Source organism: Mastacembelus armatus, chromosome 21 (genome assembly GCF_900324485.2).
Source record: "Mastacembelus armatus chromosome 21, fMasArm1.2, whole genome shotgun sequence".
Classification (NCBI taxonomy): domain Eukaryota; kingdom Metazoa; phylum Chordata; class Actinopteri; order Synbranchiformes; family Mastacembelidae; genus Mastacembelus; species Mastacembelus armatus.
Genome location: NC_046653.1, coordinates 17,332,977 through 17,352,581, shown reverse-complemented (window position 1 = coordinate 17,352,581; position 19,605 = coordinate 17,332,977). Strand labels below are relative to the sequence as shown.

Below are 19,605 nucleotides of genomic sequence, written 5' to 3'. Positions count from 1 at the left end.
GAGAGGGGGTGAACGTAATTCTTCTGGGCAAACATTAATTTTCTTGCTCTCCTTCACTCCTATAACACCGTTTGTAGACATAACACACTGTTGTGATATTGTCCTTGGTTCAATGGATTTCTGTCTGTGCTGCAGAGGAATCATAATTCTGGAAGTGCAATCAGCAAGAGAGGCAGGAGAGACATGGGACAAGAGGCACCAAATCTCATTGATATTCGTGAAGACAGTGCCAAATGCTCAGCTCAAGGCCCAGCTATCTATTCTCTACCCATAGGCTCGTATATTATGACGGGGGTTAAGGTCTGCAAGCATAATAATAAATGTAGTAAATACCTAGGAAAGCCTAAACTCCACTTAAATGAAAACAATACTGTCTATAAATAGAAACGTTAAGGCTCATGTATGTATAATTGCATATTTTATGTATTCCATATATAATCGTGTAGTTTAGTACATTTGACATGAAAAGGGAAGCATTTGACCAAATGTCAAAAAAAAAAAAAAAAAAATCACACTGTAATGAGAGTGTACAACATGCTTAGGTAATGCAGTAACTAATGCATGAGTCACAATGATCTAATGCATGAATTATTTCAGGATGAACTTCTGTTGCTCACCATTAAAAAATGATCAAGTTACTATGAGACTAGTTAACATTTAATGGCTCATAAATTAAGCTAATGAATCATTAATCATTAAGTCATTAAATTTGATGATTTTGCTGAAAACAGTTTTGTTCTTCAGTGAGCACTGGTACTGTTCTGCTTTCGGTGAATCAGCTGTATGGGTTTATTGCAATTTTAAGTTTCAGTCAGTTTGCTAACATATAGGTCAAAGTGGATATAATAGATATTTGTTATAATACTGCGTACAATAAGAATAATAGAACAATATGACAGATAAAGGAATCTACATAGAGTTATTAACCTGGATCTGCAGCTTCGTTCAGATATGAAAAGCATTAAAGAAATATTCCTCTATACTGAAAACAAAACCTGAAGTGAGAAAATACTGGATATACATTTGCAATATGGTCAGAAACACATTTGCTGTATCAACTTAAAAGGTGATCTTCTGTTAACAACCTTGTCTCTGCTGCTGTTCCCTGCTGTTATAAACTCAGCAACAGGATTTCATGAGCCCGTAATTATTCATGAAGCAAACGATCAGGGGCATTTGAGCATCTGATTTACTTTTTAAATACTTACATTATTATTCCTTCTACTGTTTTCATTTGCAACCATATAAAGCTTTGTTAAATTTGTCACCACGTCTGGCGTTTGTTATTCTGCTAAGGTCACACTGGCTGATGGAGAGGGAGCGATCAGGAAGACACCACCACTCACCGAGACAAGAGGTCGCAATCAGAGCGAGCAAAGGTATAATCAAACATAGACCTCTGGCAGAAAACAGACAAAGCGTGACAAAAGAAAAAAAAACATAATCATAGTGAGGAAGCGAGGAATTTGATAAAAATAAATCTGAAGAACAAACCTGTAATTATACAGGGAGAAAGGCACAAAGGAAAGCTATGTGGATGAGAAATTAAAAGAACAAAGCAAAGTACAGACAGAGTGGGAGATGAGGACAGAAAAAGGAGGCTGAAGTGGCATGAAGAAGATGGAGGTGTGCAGGGTGGTGGTGTTTTTAACAGGTAATCAGTAAATTAGAACAAAAATACTCAGCGACAAAGCAATTCTGTATAAAGACAGACGAACATGCTGGGGAAAGAGGAGGTTTTGGTGTGTACAGTTTACGGAAATTACGACAGAATTAAATCTTTTCTGCACGAACGATTGTGTCTGAGGGCAGATCAGCAAAGACAGCTATTCTGATCCAGAGAACACTGAAATAAACTAAATTCAGCTGCAACAAATGGTAAAGGTCTGTCCTAGCAGGGAGTGTAAATGACTCTACAGAATTCCCTGACAGGCCATGTCTTTGAGTTATTGTATTTGTTGAAAATACAGCCTGAAGAGTTTTGGCCTCTTTCTGATTTTTGTGATGAATAAACTCTTTCGTGTTCATTTTTATGGATTTGATAAATATTCATCTAGCTGATGCCTGCGTCCTGCTGCAGGGCAGTGTGTTACAGATCTGAGTTATGTGGGGTATTGATGAGCTGTGGGTCTGTGGATGCTCAAATCACACAGCAATCAGGCCTCGCCCTGGCTCCTGTTGCTCAATGATCATTGCAGGCTTAATACGCAGCCTCTTAAACAGAGCATGACACCACCCAGCTAACGGCTGGGTAAAGTCAAGCTTTGGTTTTCAGCATTTCATACAACTGATGGGACGCACTGTGATGTTTTCCAAGCTCTGCTCAAGGGATGGAAAATCTGATCCATTATAGAGACGTTCAGTAGCATCCAGCAAGCAGGGGGACAGTGTAGTGCCTTGAATGCAGTTACATATTTCCAACAAGTAAAATCAGATGGGAGTGGGATTGTGCAAGCCTTTTAATGTGTCCTGGAGGCTGGATAGTGGAGGTTATTATCCAAAGAATCATGACAGGAATTAAATAACAGGCTTTTGTCCTGTGAAATTTCACTCTTCCCATAAGACTCCTTCTGTTTCTGTTCCCTCTTCTCTCTATCCTTCTGCTCCTCTGGGGGAAATCGGTAAAAAGCATAATACTAGGAGTACGTGGATGCTGAGGATTCCTCTTGAATGCAAAACAGTCTTATCAAACAGCACACTGCAGCAGTGGATCTTAGATTCTGATGGGCAGCGAGGAGCTGAACAGACATCTGACAAGTCTGTTTTCGTTCTGGTATTCATGCTCCGTTTAAATGCAATGTGCAAAAGGCTTGGTTACAATTTAACTGATTGTTAAAGTAATCGGCACTCTGATCGATAATGAAAGTCACCATTACTTTCAGGCCTAGGAAGCAGGGTCCTCAATTTTCTTCCTGACTTTCTGACTTGGAGAATTCAAGTTTAAGTTTAAACAACATTTTGTTGCAGCTGCTGATTAAATAACAGATCTGTTGATTGGTTTTGTCAATCAGTTTGTTAATTATGCAACATAATGTGAATACATATACTATTAACAAACCTGCTTGACATTCAGGACACAGATCTTGTGTAATGCTTTCAAATTACAATCTCTCAAACACACACAGACAAAACATTGCATCTGTATAACAGTCTGCCCACACTGTTCCTATGTGAGCTCATATAAGCACAGTGCTGCTGTGGGAGTACAAGTCCTGGCTGATTGCTTCTGCAGGACAGGACAGGACAGTGGGTGTGTGTGTGTGTGTGTGTGTGTGTGTGTGTTGGGGATGGGTGAGGGGGGACCAAAGAGGGCATTATGCTAGTGTGTGTCCTCACAACTCTAGAAAAATGTGTGTGTGAGACAGAAAGAGTTTAGTGGAAAAACCATCCTCTGAGCTGTAATTACAGATAACAACCTTGTCAATGAAAGACGCTAAATAACTAGACTGAAGACAGAAAACAGAGATTACAAACAAAACTTTCCTTCTGCGTCTGCTCCTGGCATCTCACACACACACACACACACACACACACACACACAGACAGCAGGGCTCCTGGCATTGTAAGAGAACCTCGATATAAAGATTTAATGAAACTGTAGGGGATGTCGTCTGGTGGCGTTTAAATGTTTAAATGCTGCTATTTTTTACTGCTACAGCAGGAAGAGAGAGTTTCCTGTGGTGATCCCTGTGTCAGCCGTCTTCTTCCTGCTCCTTTTGCCACAACAATTTCCCTGAGGCACAAATATATAAATGTCTGCATGAAGTAAGCTCTGCATAACTGCTAATGCGGACAGCTATGGAAGCTGTAAAAGCTGAGTCAGAGAACAATGGAGGAATATCACCAGAAACAGAAACAAAGTCACAGATGAAAACTGGTAGAAAGAGATATCATGCTTTTTAGTAGAAGAATGAAAACAGAACCTCAATCCATGAGGGTGGTGTGCCATGTGTTGTTAGCATCGTGCCACCTGTTCACAGATCAGTTGTGCTGCTAGAGGTTTTCAGGGGAGCTCAACTAACAGAGTGCACTGTGGCTAGGGTTCCAGTGCAGTCAGTTTTGGTGCAGTCTTGGAGGAAACCTGGCTTGAGGCTTAATTTAACATCTAAGAAAACAGTGGTACTGACATAGATTTCATTTGACAGCCACCACCCACTCATACTCAGCTGCGCTCTCTCTCTCTCTCTCTCTCTCACTTGTTTTCACACTCTCTCTTTCCTCTGTTGCTATCTGGCAGATACACATTTACAAAATGTGATGTAACATCCCCTTTGAGCTGTAATTCAGGGTAAACATCCATAACCAAGGCCTGTTAAGGTGATACAGAAAAACCACAAAAAAAAAAAAGCAACTGCAGAGGACAACTAGGCAGTGCCATCAACCAGGCACTTGAATGTTACAGGAGGCTCTTTATAGTCACAGACCTAAGGGGATCTGTACATCTCTATTACGGTCAACAAAGTGCAACCAGGACTCCAGTTGGCTGATTTGCATGTGTGACGTTTTGTTTCCACTGATGCATTTACATGTGTTAAAGGAAACTCCCACGCTGTCTGAGACTGCTCAAAATTCACTGCACGGTCAGTATAGTCCTCTATATAAGAGGGGAATGGCTCCAGAACAAATTAGACCTGTGGGCAATATAAGTTTTTATGATGGGCCTTATGTGTAATTGCAATCAGTAGTGGAAAGTAAGTCACTCATTTTAACATAGTCACTGCATGCTTTTATTATTTATGCTACTTTATGTTACTTTAGTTCTACATCTCTACAATATGTAAAGGTAAATATTGCATCTGATCTGACAGGGCCGTGTGTACCCACAGGGGTGTTTGCAGTTATTTTACTTGATTAAACCTGTTCAGGTTGTAACTACAGCTATAATATCTTAGTAACACATTTAACCCAGTGAAAGGTTTGCATGTTGAGTACTTCCACTTCTGATCCTTTAAAGTCCATAAAATTTTTACTCAAGCAGATATACGAACGTAGGACTTTTAAATTGTAATGGAGTGTAGTAATGGTACAGGACCTGAATACTTTCATCCACCACAACACAACTGAAATGCTGTATTTTTAGTTTAGAGCAGTAAAATACAAATACTTCCAACCACGAGGATGTTAGCCAGAAAATACAAAAATAAGGCAAGTACGTGTTGGTTAACATCAACTATGACAAGTAAGTATTCGACACAATGACTAGATTTGTATAACCATGTCATCCAACATCTGACCTGCATTTCAAATATTATCATGCTGTTAAATTGGTAATTATCAGGTACAACTGGGACCATAGATTTGAGTTAAAAGGTTAAGGGAATGGGTTAAAACAAGAACTTACTGAAGTAACAACCCTGATTGTCTCCTTGAAATGTTAAATGAGCAGCCATTTACTGTTTTAGTCACTCACTCCGAACTTACTTTCACATCACCAATAGCACTTATTGCACATGTCATGATTTCTGTAGGCACTATAGGCTGCCACACTACAACACATCTACAGTATGATATGCACCTTCTGGTGCACAGAGAGTTTGCTCTTAGTGAGCTATAACTATGAATATGATAACTTATAATGGACATTTAATGGGGTGATAACTTTCAAACCAGCTGAAACTACTTTCTTCTGACAGGATTTCTTAAATTCAACATTGTTTCGTTAAAGTATATGTTTTTTTTTTACCATTTATGGAGTGTGGTAAACGACCCTAGCCCCTCTGTGCCGACACTGATGTGTTCGCTATTTTGCATTGTCGAAATGTCTGATGAGGATAATTAAAGCCCATAAGGTGTACTCAAAATATTCCATAATGCATCATAAAAAGTTGTGTTCAATTAATGACCACTAACAAAGCTACCTATCATCATGCAGTGCACAGACAGGGGAAAAGCTCATCTGTATAATGCATGCAGTATAAAAGTGATTACCTGATATTGTTCTGTTTTAATCTACGTAGAATTCCCTGAATAGTGAGCAGCATAGTGAATGAGTTCATGCTTTCATACCCAGATGTTGCTAATGTTTTGGGCCTATGAATCCCTTTAGGAAAAAAAAAAAAACTAAAATCTTCAAATTAAAAATGTGTTGTCATTATGCTAAAACCATTGCAGTTCCCTCTGAGGACACAGCTCTCACACACACAAGTGACAGACTAAAAACATTTGCATATTCTGGAGCTTTAAACACGTCCTTGGCTTTGCAACCAGCGTGACTGATCAGAAAGGTTTCAGCTACCAAACAGCCATGTTAGCAGATCAATAGGATCCACTTAGTGCCATCGTTAGAGAAGGTTATGACCAGGTACAAGCACAGATCACTCTAAGCCAAATGCAGATATATATCCAAAATATGAAGTTAATGACATGATCATGGGTGAAATTTTTAAATCCCTGATTACATGCACAGAGAACACATCTTCTTCAAAACCAGAAAATCCGTACAATAGAGGACTTGTAATTTATGGGTACCACAACAAGGAGTACCACAAATACAATAGGCAGAGAACAGCAGCACTACTGTTTGAGATGCAAATAATGGAAAAAGACTGGTGTCATGTGGGCCTACAGATGGTGCTGGTAGTTACAGATACAGCTGGTGCTGTGGTGACACCTAGTGGTCAAAGTAAAAGTTTGACTTGATAAGACTTTTTTTTTTTTTTTTTTTTTTTTAAATCAATTGAATTCACAATAGAATAAAGAAAAGGGCAGCAGCAAATACTGTATGCTGCTATTGCAATTAAAGTCAACTAAAATTGTAAGTAAAATGTACATGTACTGTAAACAATTAATGCCTCAGCTTGGGGGTAGTTTATTTGCAAATAAATACCAATAAACTGTAGCGATGACCGATATGCTGACTGTTTTTTCATCTTTCTGAAATGAGGTGTTAAAACCCTGAAAAGAATCAGTGTGTGACGACAGCTGTTTGTCACTTAATACACAAGACAAATTTAAACAACTAAAGATTAAGCAAAGAACAGTTCTGATCAATACAAAGTTTATAGAAATATTTAGAAATGACAAAAATAATCTCATATAAAACAAATAATACTGCAGTAAAACAGATACAGCCTTTTGTGACAAAACCTATTTACAGTAAAGGTTATAATCAGTGTGGATAGTTACAGTTACTGGCCTGCAGATGGAATAAGAGATAAAACTCCAAAGTCTGAGAAGTCCATTTTAAACACACAAGGAAAATATAATCATGAAACATATAGCACTGAAACAGTTAATACTACATGGAAATACTCCAGGTTTGTGGTAGATTTGATCCTTTTTCAAACTGCCAAAACATAAATGGCAGTGTTTAGTTTTTCAAAAGCTTATTATGCTCCGTTTTTGATTAATATGTCCAGAAGTCATCAAAAAGGAAGACACCAGTTTATCAACTTCTCCCTCAGACCATGAAGGACTGAGTTTGTTTGTAGTGCTTGAGCTGTGAAGAGCAGAAAGAGACATACAATGAATCATTTCATTAGCCTGAGACCAGCGCTCCCAGCAGCTTTTAATAGCAGCAGAACCTTAATGACAGTAAGCAAAACAATCTCTGACATGATAATCACTTTGATCACTCACATTGCGGGTGGGAGGAGGTGGAGGAGGGTTGTAGGACTTGGTGCTGAAAGACAAAGGGTGGAAGTCCAGACTGAGCTCAGTACATATTAGCTACTGTACAGGCAGCAAGGAGCTAACGTGAAAAGTGAGACACTCACCTTTTTGTTTTCTTGTCCTCTGTTCAAACAACAAAAGAAACAGTCAGAAAGTTTCTTCATTCAGCAAGTGTGATGACCAAAAACCAACCAGTACTATGAACACATATAGCAGTACCCTACAGCTGCTGCAGAAAACTACCTGACGAGGAATTTTTAACCAAAAATGTAAAGTTTGCTCATACAGCATCGCAAATCTGAATACTTTTATTTTCTCATAGGAAACTCAGCCTTTTGAGTTTCTTTACCGTTTGTCAGAAATGAAAGGCAACATGCATATATTATGTTTTTTTTCCAATATTTTCTGACTTTTTAAACACTTAAAAAAAAAAAAATCACATATTAAGAAAGTAACTGTCAGATCTATTGGTGATGACAATCATTGGTTCCAGTCTTACAGTGTTGGAATAATACGACCTTTTTCGATGTTTCCACAACATTAAATATTTCACACAAAGAACAGAAGAAATCTCAAACAATATAAGTTAATGTGAGTGTCCTTACACCACAATTTTTCCCTTTTTATTTTTAAAAAACCGATTTGTAAATTTCACTAAGAACAGGCAGTTTTACTTAAGACTGAATGTGCTTTACATGCAGTTTAGTTTAATTCTGCTTACACTTCTGCTTAAGTGAAGGATCTGAATGCTTCCTCCAGCACTGTCTGCAGGTTAGCACACAGATAGTACAGCCTGTGCACAAACTAATAACTAACTAATCCAACCCCGTTTACTTTCTTCTAGTTCTCTGTGGATGATTAGAATTGAGCAACAGTGCTCAACAGTGCCCCCTAATTAATATGTTTTATAAGGCTTAATGAAATGAGATATTGGGGTCCAATTTTCCTCTAATTACTCGCATGTAAGTGTCTGTGACATAAAGTCATAAATCAACACAAATTCCTCAAATTTAAAGCACTGTCACAGACACAGAGCATCAGTACATTACTCACTCTTGCAGCAACCTTGGCGTCTGCAGACACACACGCAGATGCAGCAGAAAAAGACGAGAATCAGAAATCCTGCAGCACCTGCTATTAAAATCGCCATATTCAAAGGATCTGGGGAAAAAAAAAAACAGTAGGTTATTTTCTCAGTGCGTGGAGAGTAGATCATGATATGTAAGCACCAAAAAAATGTTACCAAGAACACTTACATTCAATGACTTTGAGTTGCTGGGCTACACAACTTTTGGGTGCCCCTACACTGTTAGAGGACTCACAGCGGTACATCCCTGCATCCATTTTGGACACACTCTTAAACTTCTGCTCCAGACAAAAAGATGAGAGGTGAAGTGAAGACAATGACAGCTGTATGTCTGTACATGTGTGTTTTAGCATCTCTATGTTTCAATATATGTTTGCTTGTCTTATAGAAGTACTATTTTACTGTGGACTCACCAGTGTGCCCTTATTTGTGTCTATGCTGTATGGAGTGTCTGCTGTGGCTGTGAGGGCTTTGTTATCTTTGTACCAGCGGTAGGTGGCTGGAGGCACACTGAGTTTGTCCTTACAGAGAAGGTCCAGGCCTGAGCCAACAAACACAGAGCTCGGCACGTCGCAGGACGGGACATGAGGAGGCACTAGAAAAGCAGAGTTACAGAAAAATGTGCAAATAGTTTTAGAAAATGTATGATTTAAATGATAGGTCCTACCTTAAAAACACTGAAGACAGTGCAATACCTGAAATGCACAAATCTACTCTGTTCTCCACAAACACTGAAATGCTGAAGCTGGTACTGTCAGTGAAATTTGACTGTTTATTGGAGACAGTAAAATTGAAGTCTACAGTGGTATAAGAGGTAGTTAATAATTAGGACAACTGCTTATTTGACGTAAGAGTGAGCAGTAAATCCTCTGTCTTTGTAATTCGCAATTTAAGTTCAGGCTTCTTTGAGGGTGCTCTGTAGGTTTAGACCCTGGTAATTCCTCCCCCTATTGCCCTCATTACTATAACAATATTAAATGGCAAAACCTTGTTCACATCTCCAATAATAGGGTTGAGGAGTTAATCCCTATTTTCCTCCTGATCTGACAACAATGTGACGAGGCCAGAGTCAAGGGCAATCCTTTACAGCTCTGTATCATACTGAAATTTCAAAGTTGCACCCCCTTTTTTCCATATTTCAGACTTGATATCCATAATCAAATGTAAACACTATCTGACAGAAACACATCACATTACACAAACTGAAGATCCTCAAAGACAATTCACTGAAATTTGCAACATACTTTCCTGGCTATTACTGAGCCAATAATTAGACTACTGTTAATTTCTGCCACACAAATACATATGCATTCACCTTCATATAGGCATATTTACAAAAACACACAGGTTTCCTGTCATACCAAGCACATTGAGGTTTACAATAGCCTCCCCAAGGTTCACGTGGTCCTCGCTGGCGGTCACCTCACAGCGATACTCCCCCGAGTCTTTCTGGGTAACAGAGTGTATCGTCAGTGTCGCTCCTTCTATTTTCGCCCGTCCTGCATAAGCCCCTGAAATGAGAAGAAAGAACAATGAAGGCTAATAGATACAGCAAGGTAATGGGGATGAAAGAATTACGACAAAGAGTGGTTACAAGTTTTTAAATTTTTTTTTTTTTTTTTTAAATCAGGGAGCCAAAGTGCATGCAGCAAAACAATCTGTCACTCACCAGTAAATTTGTGATTAAAATACACAAATGTCACACCCTTCCCTTTCTTTTTCCACTCAATCCGAGGGTTCTGATCTTTCTCTGTTCTGAACTCACAGGCCAGCACTGCATCTGAAAAACAAAACAAAACAAAAAAAAAACTATTGCTAAATTTGCTGTTTTCTCCTCAGAGTTTATAAAAGCATATGTAACTAGGCTCTCAGGTTTTTTCCTACATGTAGACATTAGTACGACAGAATTGCTCCTTTTTCAAAGGACATACATAAAACTGGTGCTGTTTTGACATAGCTCAGGATAATTGTTCTTTATGTAATAGTTAACGGCAATTTTAAAAGACAAATTAATGACATTCAGACAACACTGCAGTCTCACCTGTGTACTCATGGACTTCCACTTTGGGTTTACTGCTGCTTACCGTCACTGACAGGAAGCCAGGACCTGCAGGAGGAAGTCAATACACCATCTATTGTAAATGGTTTTACTCTCCAGCCAACAATTGTAAAATCCTTTGCTGGTCACATTTTGATGAGGAAAAAAAAGAAGTTACAAGTTTATCAACAGCTGTAGATTAAGGTTTGTTTTCATGCAATCAGACCAGAAATGTAATCAGACATGAAACAGGATAAAGCAGCACATGAGATTTAAGCACAGCTTTCACATACTGTCAAACATTCACACCAAGATGAACATACTCCAGCTCTACTGTGTGCAGAATGTGCATATGTGTCTTATGTGGATGCAAACATACACATTTATCGTTATCTGTGAGAATCCCGACTTTGTCCATCATAAATATAATTATTAGATTGTGTCACATTTATCTATGTAACGGAATTACTAACAGATGGTCAAGAGATTAAACAGCGTTTCATTTTAATTTGTGTTGGTAACTCCTGGATTTTGGGAATGTTGGACAGAGGAAGGGTTTCATACAAAGTTTCCTCTTCACTCATGTATCCTTTGAAGCTTGCATTGCTGTTCTGCTTCCTATGTACTTCTAGTTAAAAAGTCTTGTAATCTGAAGCTTGGATTGAGATTTAATACAATGCTTCTTGATCAAATGCATTTCCTAACTGATGCTGAAATCTAACCAGAACTTTAAAACTGTACCTTATCCTTCAAAACAGTCCAATGAAATAGTGAAAACCAAACAAAATGTCCTCACAATGTAAAGATGTCATTGATATGATGGTTTAAACCAAGAACTGGTCCTCAAAGATGGAAATGCAAGCCCCCCCCTCCCCAAACACACATGGATGTAAAGTGTGCAGCTACACCCTGGTGGTGCCAGGAGCAGTGGTGTGTAGGAATGCAAGTGATGGATGACTTTCTGGCAAACTGCTTTATCCCAACTTGATAACCTCTGTTAGTGGTCTGTCCTTCAACAATCAGTCACACAAACACAGAGCAGACACTTTCAGGAAGAAAAAAAAAAAAAAAAAAAAAAAAAAAAAAAAAAAAACACTACACACACCACACTACAGTGCTCATCATCATCATCAAATGCTAATAAAATCTAGTGTTTACAAATTTAGAAAACAATTTAACAAAGCATGGTTTAATAAGTTACAAGGCCTGAAGATCAAATGAGAGCGATAGTAAAACAAAGAGTCATCCCTCGTATCGCACTGATGGAAAAAGTGCATTATGTTGCATTTATTGAAGCAGACTCAGGCAGATATAATGACTGACAGTTTAATCAGTATTTCCTTGACCACTTTATTGGAGAAGTATTAATGCATTTTTTTTCTTAGGTAGAATGAAGAGGGAGAAAAACTCAAGGAGAAACACTTTCACTGTATGTGAGTGTGTGTGTTTGTGAGTGTATGTGTGTGTGCGCACACACACCATATGCATGCATGGAGAGTATGCTTTTCTTCTGCAGACAAAGCAGCTCTTTATGACAGTAACCTTACCCTTCTCAGCTGGCACAACACACACAGACATCTGTGCATTACACACTTAGGAGGATCAACACAGACTGAACCTATAACCCTCAGCACCATATGCTTTACATTGACCTTCGGATAAACACCAAACATAAATCATTGCAATGAACTAACTATACCAACATCCAGTAAAGTGGGAACTTAGAAAAATGTATTTTACTTAAAATATTCCAAACAACACTTTAGTAGATTTGTCCAAACAGAAGATGAAAATTTTAATCTTTTCATCTCTGACAGGACATTTTGTTCTTGAGTAAATAAAAACAAAAAAGATCAAAAATACACTTGTCAAAAGCTGCAATTATCATTATAAAGCATGTTGTTTGGAAATCAGCCTCTGCCCTTTAAAATTCCCACAGCAACATCAAATGCATTTTTGCAGATAGCAAGAGGTTGTTTTCATCTCAGTCCAATTAACAGCAGGGTCAGTGAGGGGCTATCTTCAAACTGAAACAGATCTCAAACTCCTCCACAGGGACACATCTGTCTGGATCTTGGGTTCAAACGGTATCAGAACGGGTTCAGTGTAAACATGAAGACCAACCACAACCACTCCCTGCACAACGTCAGTCCCTGAACCCATCACACCTCCTCCCCTGCTTGTGAGGTCACGCACGAGTTCAATCGCACAAACTAATGATCAATAAAACAATTTGCTTCAGTTCATTTGAAACATACATACATATTAGCAAAACATATTGAACCAGGCCAACTGAGTCATCCAATCATTTAAATAAAATAATTCCTTCATAAAACATCTGATTTGTGAATTCTTAAAATATAATATAATGCAAATTTAAAATAAAATAAAAATTAAGTAGCTTGACTTGACAGAAGAGTTTTATTTTATACCAATTTATACACGCAAATTGAGTGTTAAAAAAAAAAAAAAAGAACTTATGTCCTACCTCTTATAATGTAATAGGCCTAATGGTAAATCAAGTACTGCCAATATTGTTATATCATTGTTAAAATACTGAGAGAGGGTACTCGAGTTGCGTTCTAAGAGCATTGTCCAAATAAAACATTAAAACTTTGGACCTTTTGATCTTGCATGTTTAAGAAGTAAAGCATAAGGTTCAATCTCAGTCATTTTCATACAGTCCTTAAGTATATTCTTTGGTGTAGGAAGTGTATTTGTTTCTGTTTTTTTCTTACACACCTTGAAAAACTTTTCTAGTTCTGAAAATATAAATCGAATCCATTAAAATCTTACATGAAGAGCCCATTAAAAAAAAAAAAAAAAAAACACTGTACACATAAATAAAGTACATACTTATTTCTCTGAACACATATAGCAGTAAGTCTATTTCTACAAAATAAATTTTCATTTAGAAAAACAACTCACTGTGCAGTAACGTGATGAGAAGAAGTGGTGTCACCATCTTCAGAGAGTTCATGTTCGGCCACGACTGAGTCTGGATGAAATGAGTCCCAACTCCAAACTTTCTGTGGCTTTCATCTGCAGCATGCACATGCACGCTCATGTAACCTGGACAACTGACAGGCAGCGTGCACAGACGGGAGAGCCCACCGTCCTCTGAAAAAGGGGGGAGCAAATGCAGGAAACATGACTTCTTTAGATTTTGGCACAAGGCTGTTATTTGGTCTTTGGGGTGTTAGTATCTTTATTATCATATTTGTATCATAAAGACAATGTTCACATGCAAAGTTTGACACAAAGACATTACACATGGCTGCAATTTTCCATTTGTACCATCATGCTACCATCTAACTAGAGTAACTATATTCAGTTCCTTAACATGAACTATAGGCTATGATCAACATTTTTCTAAACAACAATTTATCAAATAACATGAAAATAATTTGACAGCATGGAAGGGGTTGATCCCAGTGACAAATCATCCAAGAATCATTTGTAGCTTGTCTGAGTCTTCCAGAGCTTTATACTGAGTTTTAGCTCATTGTTTAGGTGTCAGGCCCTCAAGTGACTCTCACAATTCTCTTGATGTCGTCTTCAGTCACAGCAACCTGTTGTTTTCAATGAAAAAGCTCATCTATATCCTCCAAAGTTAGTAGAGACCAAAACAGAGAATGAAAACTGGACTTACAGATCTCAGGTGAACAGAAACTCCACAAGACAGATAACACCTGCTGGATATGGGAATAGAAACCATTTTCCAGCATATTCACCATATTAATTCAAAAATGTGACATTTGGTTCTGGTGTCTTCAAAATGATTACACAGAATGAGATGCAGGTGAGTGTGGGTGGAGCTATAGCTGTAGCAGGTAAGGCCAGAGCATAGACTGAGGCCACGAAGGAAGGTGGAAGTGTGTCAAAATAAAAGATTTTAACAGGAAGTGCAAGTGAAAATTTCAGGCTTGAGAACATTTAGTTTTTGCATCTTTAATGGTCTATATTTTATCTCCACCACATTTCGGTGGCACACATTGTACATCTATTGCTACTTTACTTATTAGATTTTACTACTAAACCAGGATCAGCTAATAAGAATATGGCATATGTTATCAATTTAATGCTAAAAAGTAGGGAAAAGGAGCTTTTTTGTGACCAGCTAAAACAATAAAAAAAAGCTAATAGAATAATGCATCAGTAAAAATAAACCAACAGTATGAGGGTCCAATCTGCATAATGAAGATGTTTAAAAAACATTTTGTTATTGAGCCCTTTTTATTTGTGACTGTGAAAAATATCCAGAATACAGGCACTACAAAACATAAAGGAACAAGGATCAGTGTTGGTAGGGTAAAGATTTTTGCTCTGTAGCTTTTTGACAAATTCTACTGTTCAATGTTATGCAAAATGTCCAGCAATAATGTCGCACTGTAAAGACGCCCTCCCAATTAATGTTAAAGTTGTTAATGTTAAAAGTGAGACAAAACAATTGAGACAAGACAAGTGTCTCTGTAAATATTTCATAAAAAACATAGTCTTGCACGTAATTGAAAAGATGACAGTAATGACAGCTGAAGTTGTGAGTTTGCCATATGTACCTAGTGTTGAGTGTAATGGGAGGTGGAGAGATGAGGCAGCTGCTGGCTGAGCTACTGTGTCCATGGCTATTAGGTTTCTTACCACCAGTGCCCACACAACAGCTCATTGTCACTCATTATGGCTAATGTGCACATATGCTTACATTTGTGGCCATATGCGTTCACAAAGACACACACGGGGCCCATACATGCAGACACGTGGGTACAAACACACACAGAGAATCAGAGTGAAGCACTAACCCACAAACTCTCAGCTGCAGCACCTGTTCACAATCAACCATCCCAGCTGTTCTGCTGTGAGTGGAACACGCTGTTGTCATGTAAGACACTGTAACACAATTACACAAGCTAAACATGATCTAATGTATGAAAATAGTATACTGATTAACTTTTGTGTCCCCCTACTGACATTTACTGAGAATTATTCTACTCATCTGTCTGGAGGAACAATCCTATATCAGCCCTGATACTTTCTCAGGTGTTTACATCTTTGGAAGGACCTTGACAATGTGAACAATAGTAAAGCTCATACAATGAGAAAAATAATCTGAATTTTTAACTTAACAGTTATTTCTAAATACACTCAGATTTTATCATACAGGACAAGATGAAGGCACTGGCGTTGCTCTCCCTGAGTCTATCAGGTGAAAAATCTGATTTTGCTATTAAGCAGGGCAAGAACTTAATAAAGTGTCAGGTTAAAGTGGAGCAGGAGGGTAAAGAAACCTCAGAAGTTAAAGTGGAGATGGAAGTAAAAGCAGAACCAGAGCTTAAGGAGCTTAATGTCATTCCAGAAAGTTATGGCTAATGTGAAGCCAGAGGCTCAGATGGAGCTAGAACTCAATGCAGAACCAGACTTTTAGGTGGAATCCGAGGTAAAGCTGGAGGCAGATGTTTGAAGAGAAGCCCACGTTTAAGCAAGAAGTTCAAGAGGAATTTCAGATGCAAATGAACCTCGAGGCAGAGACTAAGATGAGGCAGGGAGCTTAAAAGCCTGTAGAGAAGAGATCAATAGCACAACCAATCAAACAAGGTAACATTTAAATGAAATATTACACACACACACAGACATACTTGCTACAGTTTAAAATATAGGTTCACATTTGAAATATTAAAGCAACATTCACATCAGTCATTCTGGTTGAGCTGAAGTGGAGGGACAGAAATAAAATGAGAAGAAAGAGAAGAAAAAAAAAAGTCTTACTAAAATATTGTGATATATTCAGGCTCAGATCTCCCTATTAGCTTCTACTGGCATTTTTATACAGAACAAGGGCCGCGGATTTCCACGAATTTGGAAAATGTGATATAAATGAATCTCTTGATGCTCAGTATGTACCAGAGGATTCATTACAGTGAGAAAAACAATCTGTGTATGCCAGCTTTGTTTCAAGGTAGACTTTAACAATGGAAGCACAACCATTCGTGAGCAGCAAGTTGGAAAATGCTGTAATTTCATCTTTTAGCCACAGGGTAGAGCTGTTGTCCTGATGTGGTACTTGAGGGGAAGTGTTACCAGTTTTTTCAAGGACCTAAGAGTGTTGTAGATGCTGAGGTATTTTCATGTGCACTGTCTCAAACATGTATCATAAAAAGTTAGATTTCTATAGAAACACACTGCTGATAATGTCCCTAACACCCACTGTCCCTGCCTCACAATTTGTTTTCTAGTTATTCTGCCAGGAACATGTCTCTGGTGGTCCCCTGGCCTCCATCACAAGCCACCACAATACAGGAAATGTGGAGGACTGTCTGGAAGTGCTGAGCCAGTCTACTATGTAACCACTTTCAACACATCAATATTTGTTTTGTATAGCACTTTTTAAATGGTTCCTGCTCTGCATGCATGATATCAGTTTTCATCACAAACTCATCTGTAAATCTGGCTTCTCATTTTGTCAATTTAACAAAATACAAATTTGCAAATATTAAGTGATAATAATTCAAAATAAAACAGCTGATTGACTAATAATACACACAAATATAGGAGAAACAGTTCAGAAGTAAAACTATAATAAAACCAATTTCCAAGTAAAGAGATTTTATCATAACTCATTTTTGTTGCCTTGTTTATGTAAAGGGACATTCAGGTTTTATATTTCCTCTCAGTTAGTGCTTCATTGTTGGCATTGTGACAGCATGAGGCCTTTTTCAGGTTTAGGTGACGCAACAATCAGAGTAAGGCCTCCAGCCCACCCTGGACTCATGTGTGGCATCTTCTCCTCACTAAACCCATCCTCAGGCATTCTGGATTATTTTACAGGATCAGGAAACAGGTGCTCTGCTGAAGAGAACAATCGGTTCTGGTGCCTAAAAATCTTTCATGCAGATAAAGGCTATATATATCTATATATATATAGATATATATATATAATTTTTTTTCCCCACTGGCATATATATATATATATATGTATATATATACATACTGTATATATATTATGTTCTACCAGTGTGGCATTCATGTTCTGCAAATACCAATCCTCACCTACCCTTTAAAATTACAGGAGATTAGCGCCCATTAACGGATGTATTCACACATTCAAACCACACATGCAGCTACTGTAAAGCCTCTTGAGACTCACATGTTGCTGTGTGTGACTGTGACTCATTTTCCACTGGCCTACACAACCTTTTCCTGAGACTTTGAAAATGGAGGTGAGGATTAGCAACTCTAAGGTGATGACTGCAGGTCTTTATCCTTCTATCTTAATTGCTGAATGTTGCACTTCACCCACCAGAACAACTCATTAATTAAATTCTCATGTAAAATCTTATATGAAGCTTGAAGCTTGTAGACGCTCCATTGTTTCACTACTGGCAAAGTGACCTTTGCTGAATTTGAGAGATCACAGTTAGATGTGCTTCTTAAATCAGTTACTGGAGACATATATCCAGTAGCTTTGCCATACATTGTGTTAGTACGTTATAATGTTATATTTTTATACTTGGTAATGTAAAAAGATGGAATGATTTTGGCAAAACTGGACAGTGCGTGCAGAACATCATTCATCAGTAGAGATTAATGAGTGAAATAGATAGTGGTGGATGCTCTAGAGATCCCCCCGATATCTGACTGATTATTAGTGTTGCTGTTTAGATGAGTGACTCACTGTTGCTACATACCATCTGTCAGTTCAAGTCATTTTCTAGCTTCATGCAGAACAACAAATTGTTGCTGCGTTGTGTGTGTCTGTGTGTTCATGCACTGATACTGTGAATCCTCCCACTTAACTCCCTACAGCCCAGCTTACAGACACCTGGTACACTGAATGCCTGTATCCATGGTCAGCTGTAGGCTTTGTGCTCCAGATTGAACTCTGACCTTGGTATAAAAACAGACTATAGTGATGTTTACACTTTATCAGTGGACATATGTGTATGGCAACGTGTGGACAGAATTAACTACCTTGTTTACAATGCTCTAAAAAGATTTCTCAAATGTGGCCAATGTGTTTGAAATTACATATCTTGTAGACTTTATGGTATTGGTGACCATTTTATAATACTCTAGTTACCAATACATGATGGGATGTGCCAGGGAATGGATCAGCATTTCTGTGGAAGCTACACGATTTAATCCATCATTTTGTTATATAGTTGTATAGTGTAGTAACAGTCTATTACTGGGACTGTTTACTCTATAACAAAGTCACCTCTGACTTCTGAAGTAAATCTACCCATTCTCCAAAGCATCTGACTGTTTGTAGTTTTGTTTACCAGTTTTTACTGGTTTGATTGGCATATTGTCCTCTTGCTGCACAGGGAATATGTATATTGATGCAAAGTCTTTTGCACTTGCATTTTCTCGTCACACTAAGGCAGCGTGTGTAAATGAGGTGCGATGACAAATGTGCAGCGTATTGTAATTTTTCTTTTGGCTGAACGTATGTTGTTTGGCGGTAAGGGGCTGTATATTGTATTTGTTTTGTATTATACAATTATAATTCATTTTATTCAATAGATTTTATTCTATAAATTATAAGGTTCAGTCACTCTCACTACTACCAAACATTTTATAGAGTCCTTGGAAAGCTTTTCCAGTGTTTCGTGTTACTGTTTTTCTTCTAAAACTGACTGGAAACAACCTTCAGTCCGTTGTCTTTATGTGCAGCAATCAACAGGAATAATATAAAGAGCTTATCATAGATGCTAAGAAAAATATTCCAAGGAAACAAAATGCTGGCTCTGATTTTATGAATATAATAGTGTTTAAAGTTTATAGTTGAAACAGGAGTTGCTGTGAGGGGGCAGGATCTTTCCCTCTGTCAGACTTTATAAAATCTGTTTGTCTGCTTCTGCCTCTCAAATCT

General features: G+C 38.0%; 1 protein-coding gene across 1 annotated transcript in view; it reads right to left on the bottom strand.

The window, feature by feature from the left end:
* Nucleotides 1-13,716, bottom strand: part of LOC113122995 (junctional adhesion molecule B-like) — a 28,693-nt gene extending 14,977 nt beyond the window's left edge. The window contains exons 1-10 of the mRNA XM_026294704.1: nt 13,665-13,716; nt 10,740-10,805; nt 10,368-10,478; nt 10,060-10,209; nt 9,112-9,293; nt 8,868-8,976; nt 8,665-8,772; nt 7,716-7,734; nt 7,579-7,621; nt 1,347-1,399 (exon numbers count right to left, since the gene is read on the bottom strand). Coding sequence (XP_026150489.1) covers nt 1,347-1,399; nt 7,579-7,621; nt 7,716-7,734; nt 8,665-8,772; nt 8,868-8,976; nt 9,112-9,293; nt 10,060-10,209; nt 10,368-10,478; nt 10,740-10,805; nt 13,665-13,716 — 893 coding nt within the window. The remainder of the gene's footprint in view (nt 1-1,346; nt 1,400-7,578; nt 7,622-7,715; nt 7,735-8,664; nt 8,773-8,867; nt 8,977-9,111; nt 9,294-10,059; nt 10,210-10,367; nt 10,479-10,739; nt 10,806-13,664) is intronic.
* Nucleotides 13,717-19,605: the final 5,889 nt, after the last annotated feature.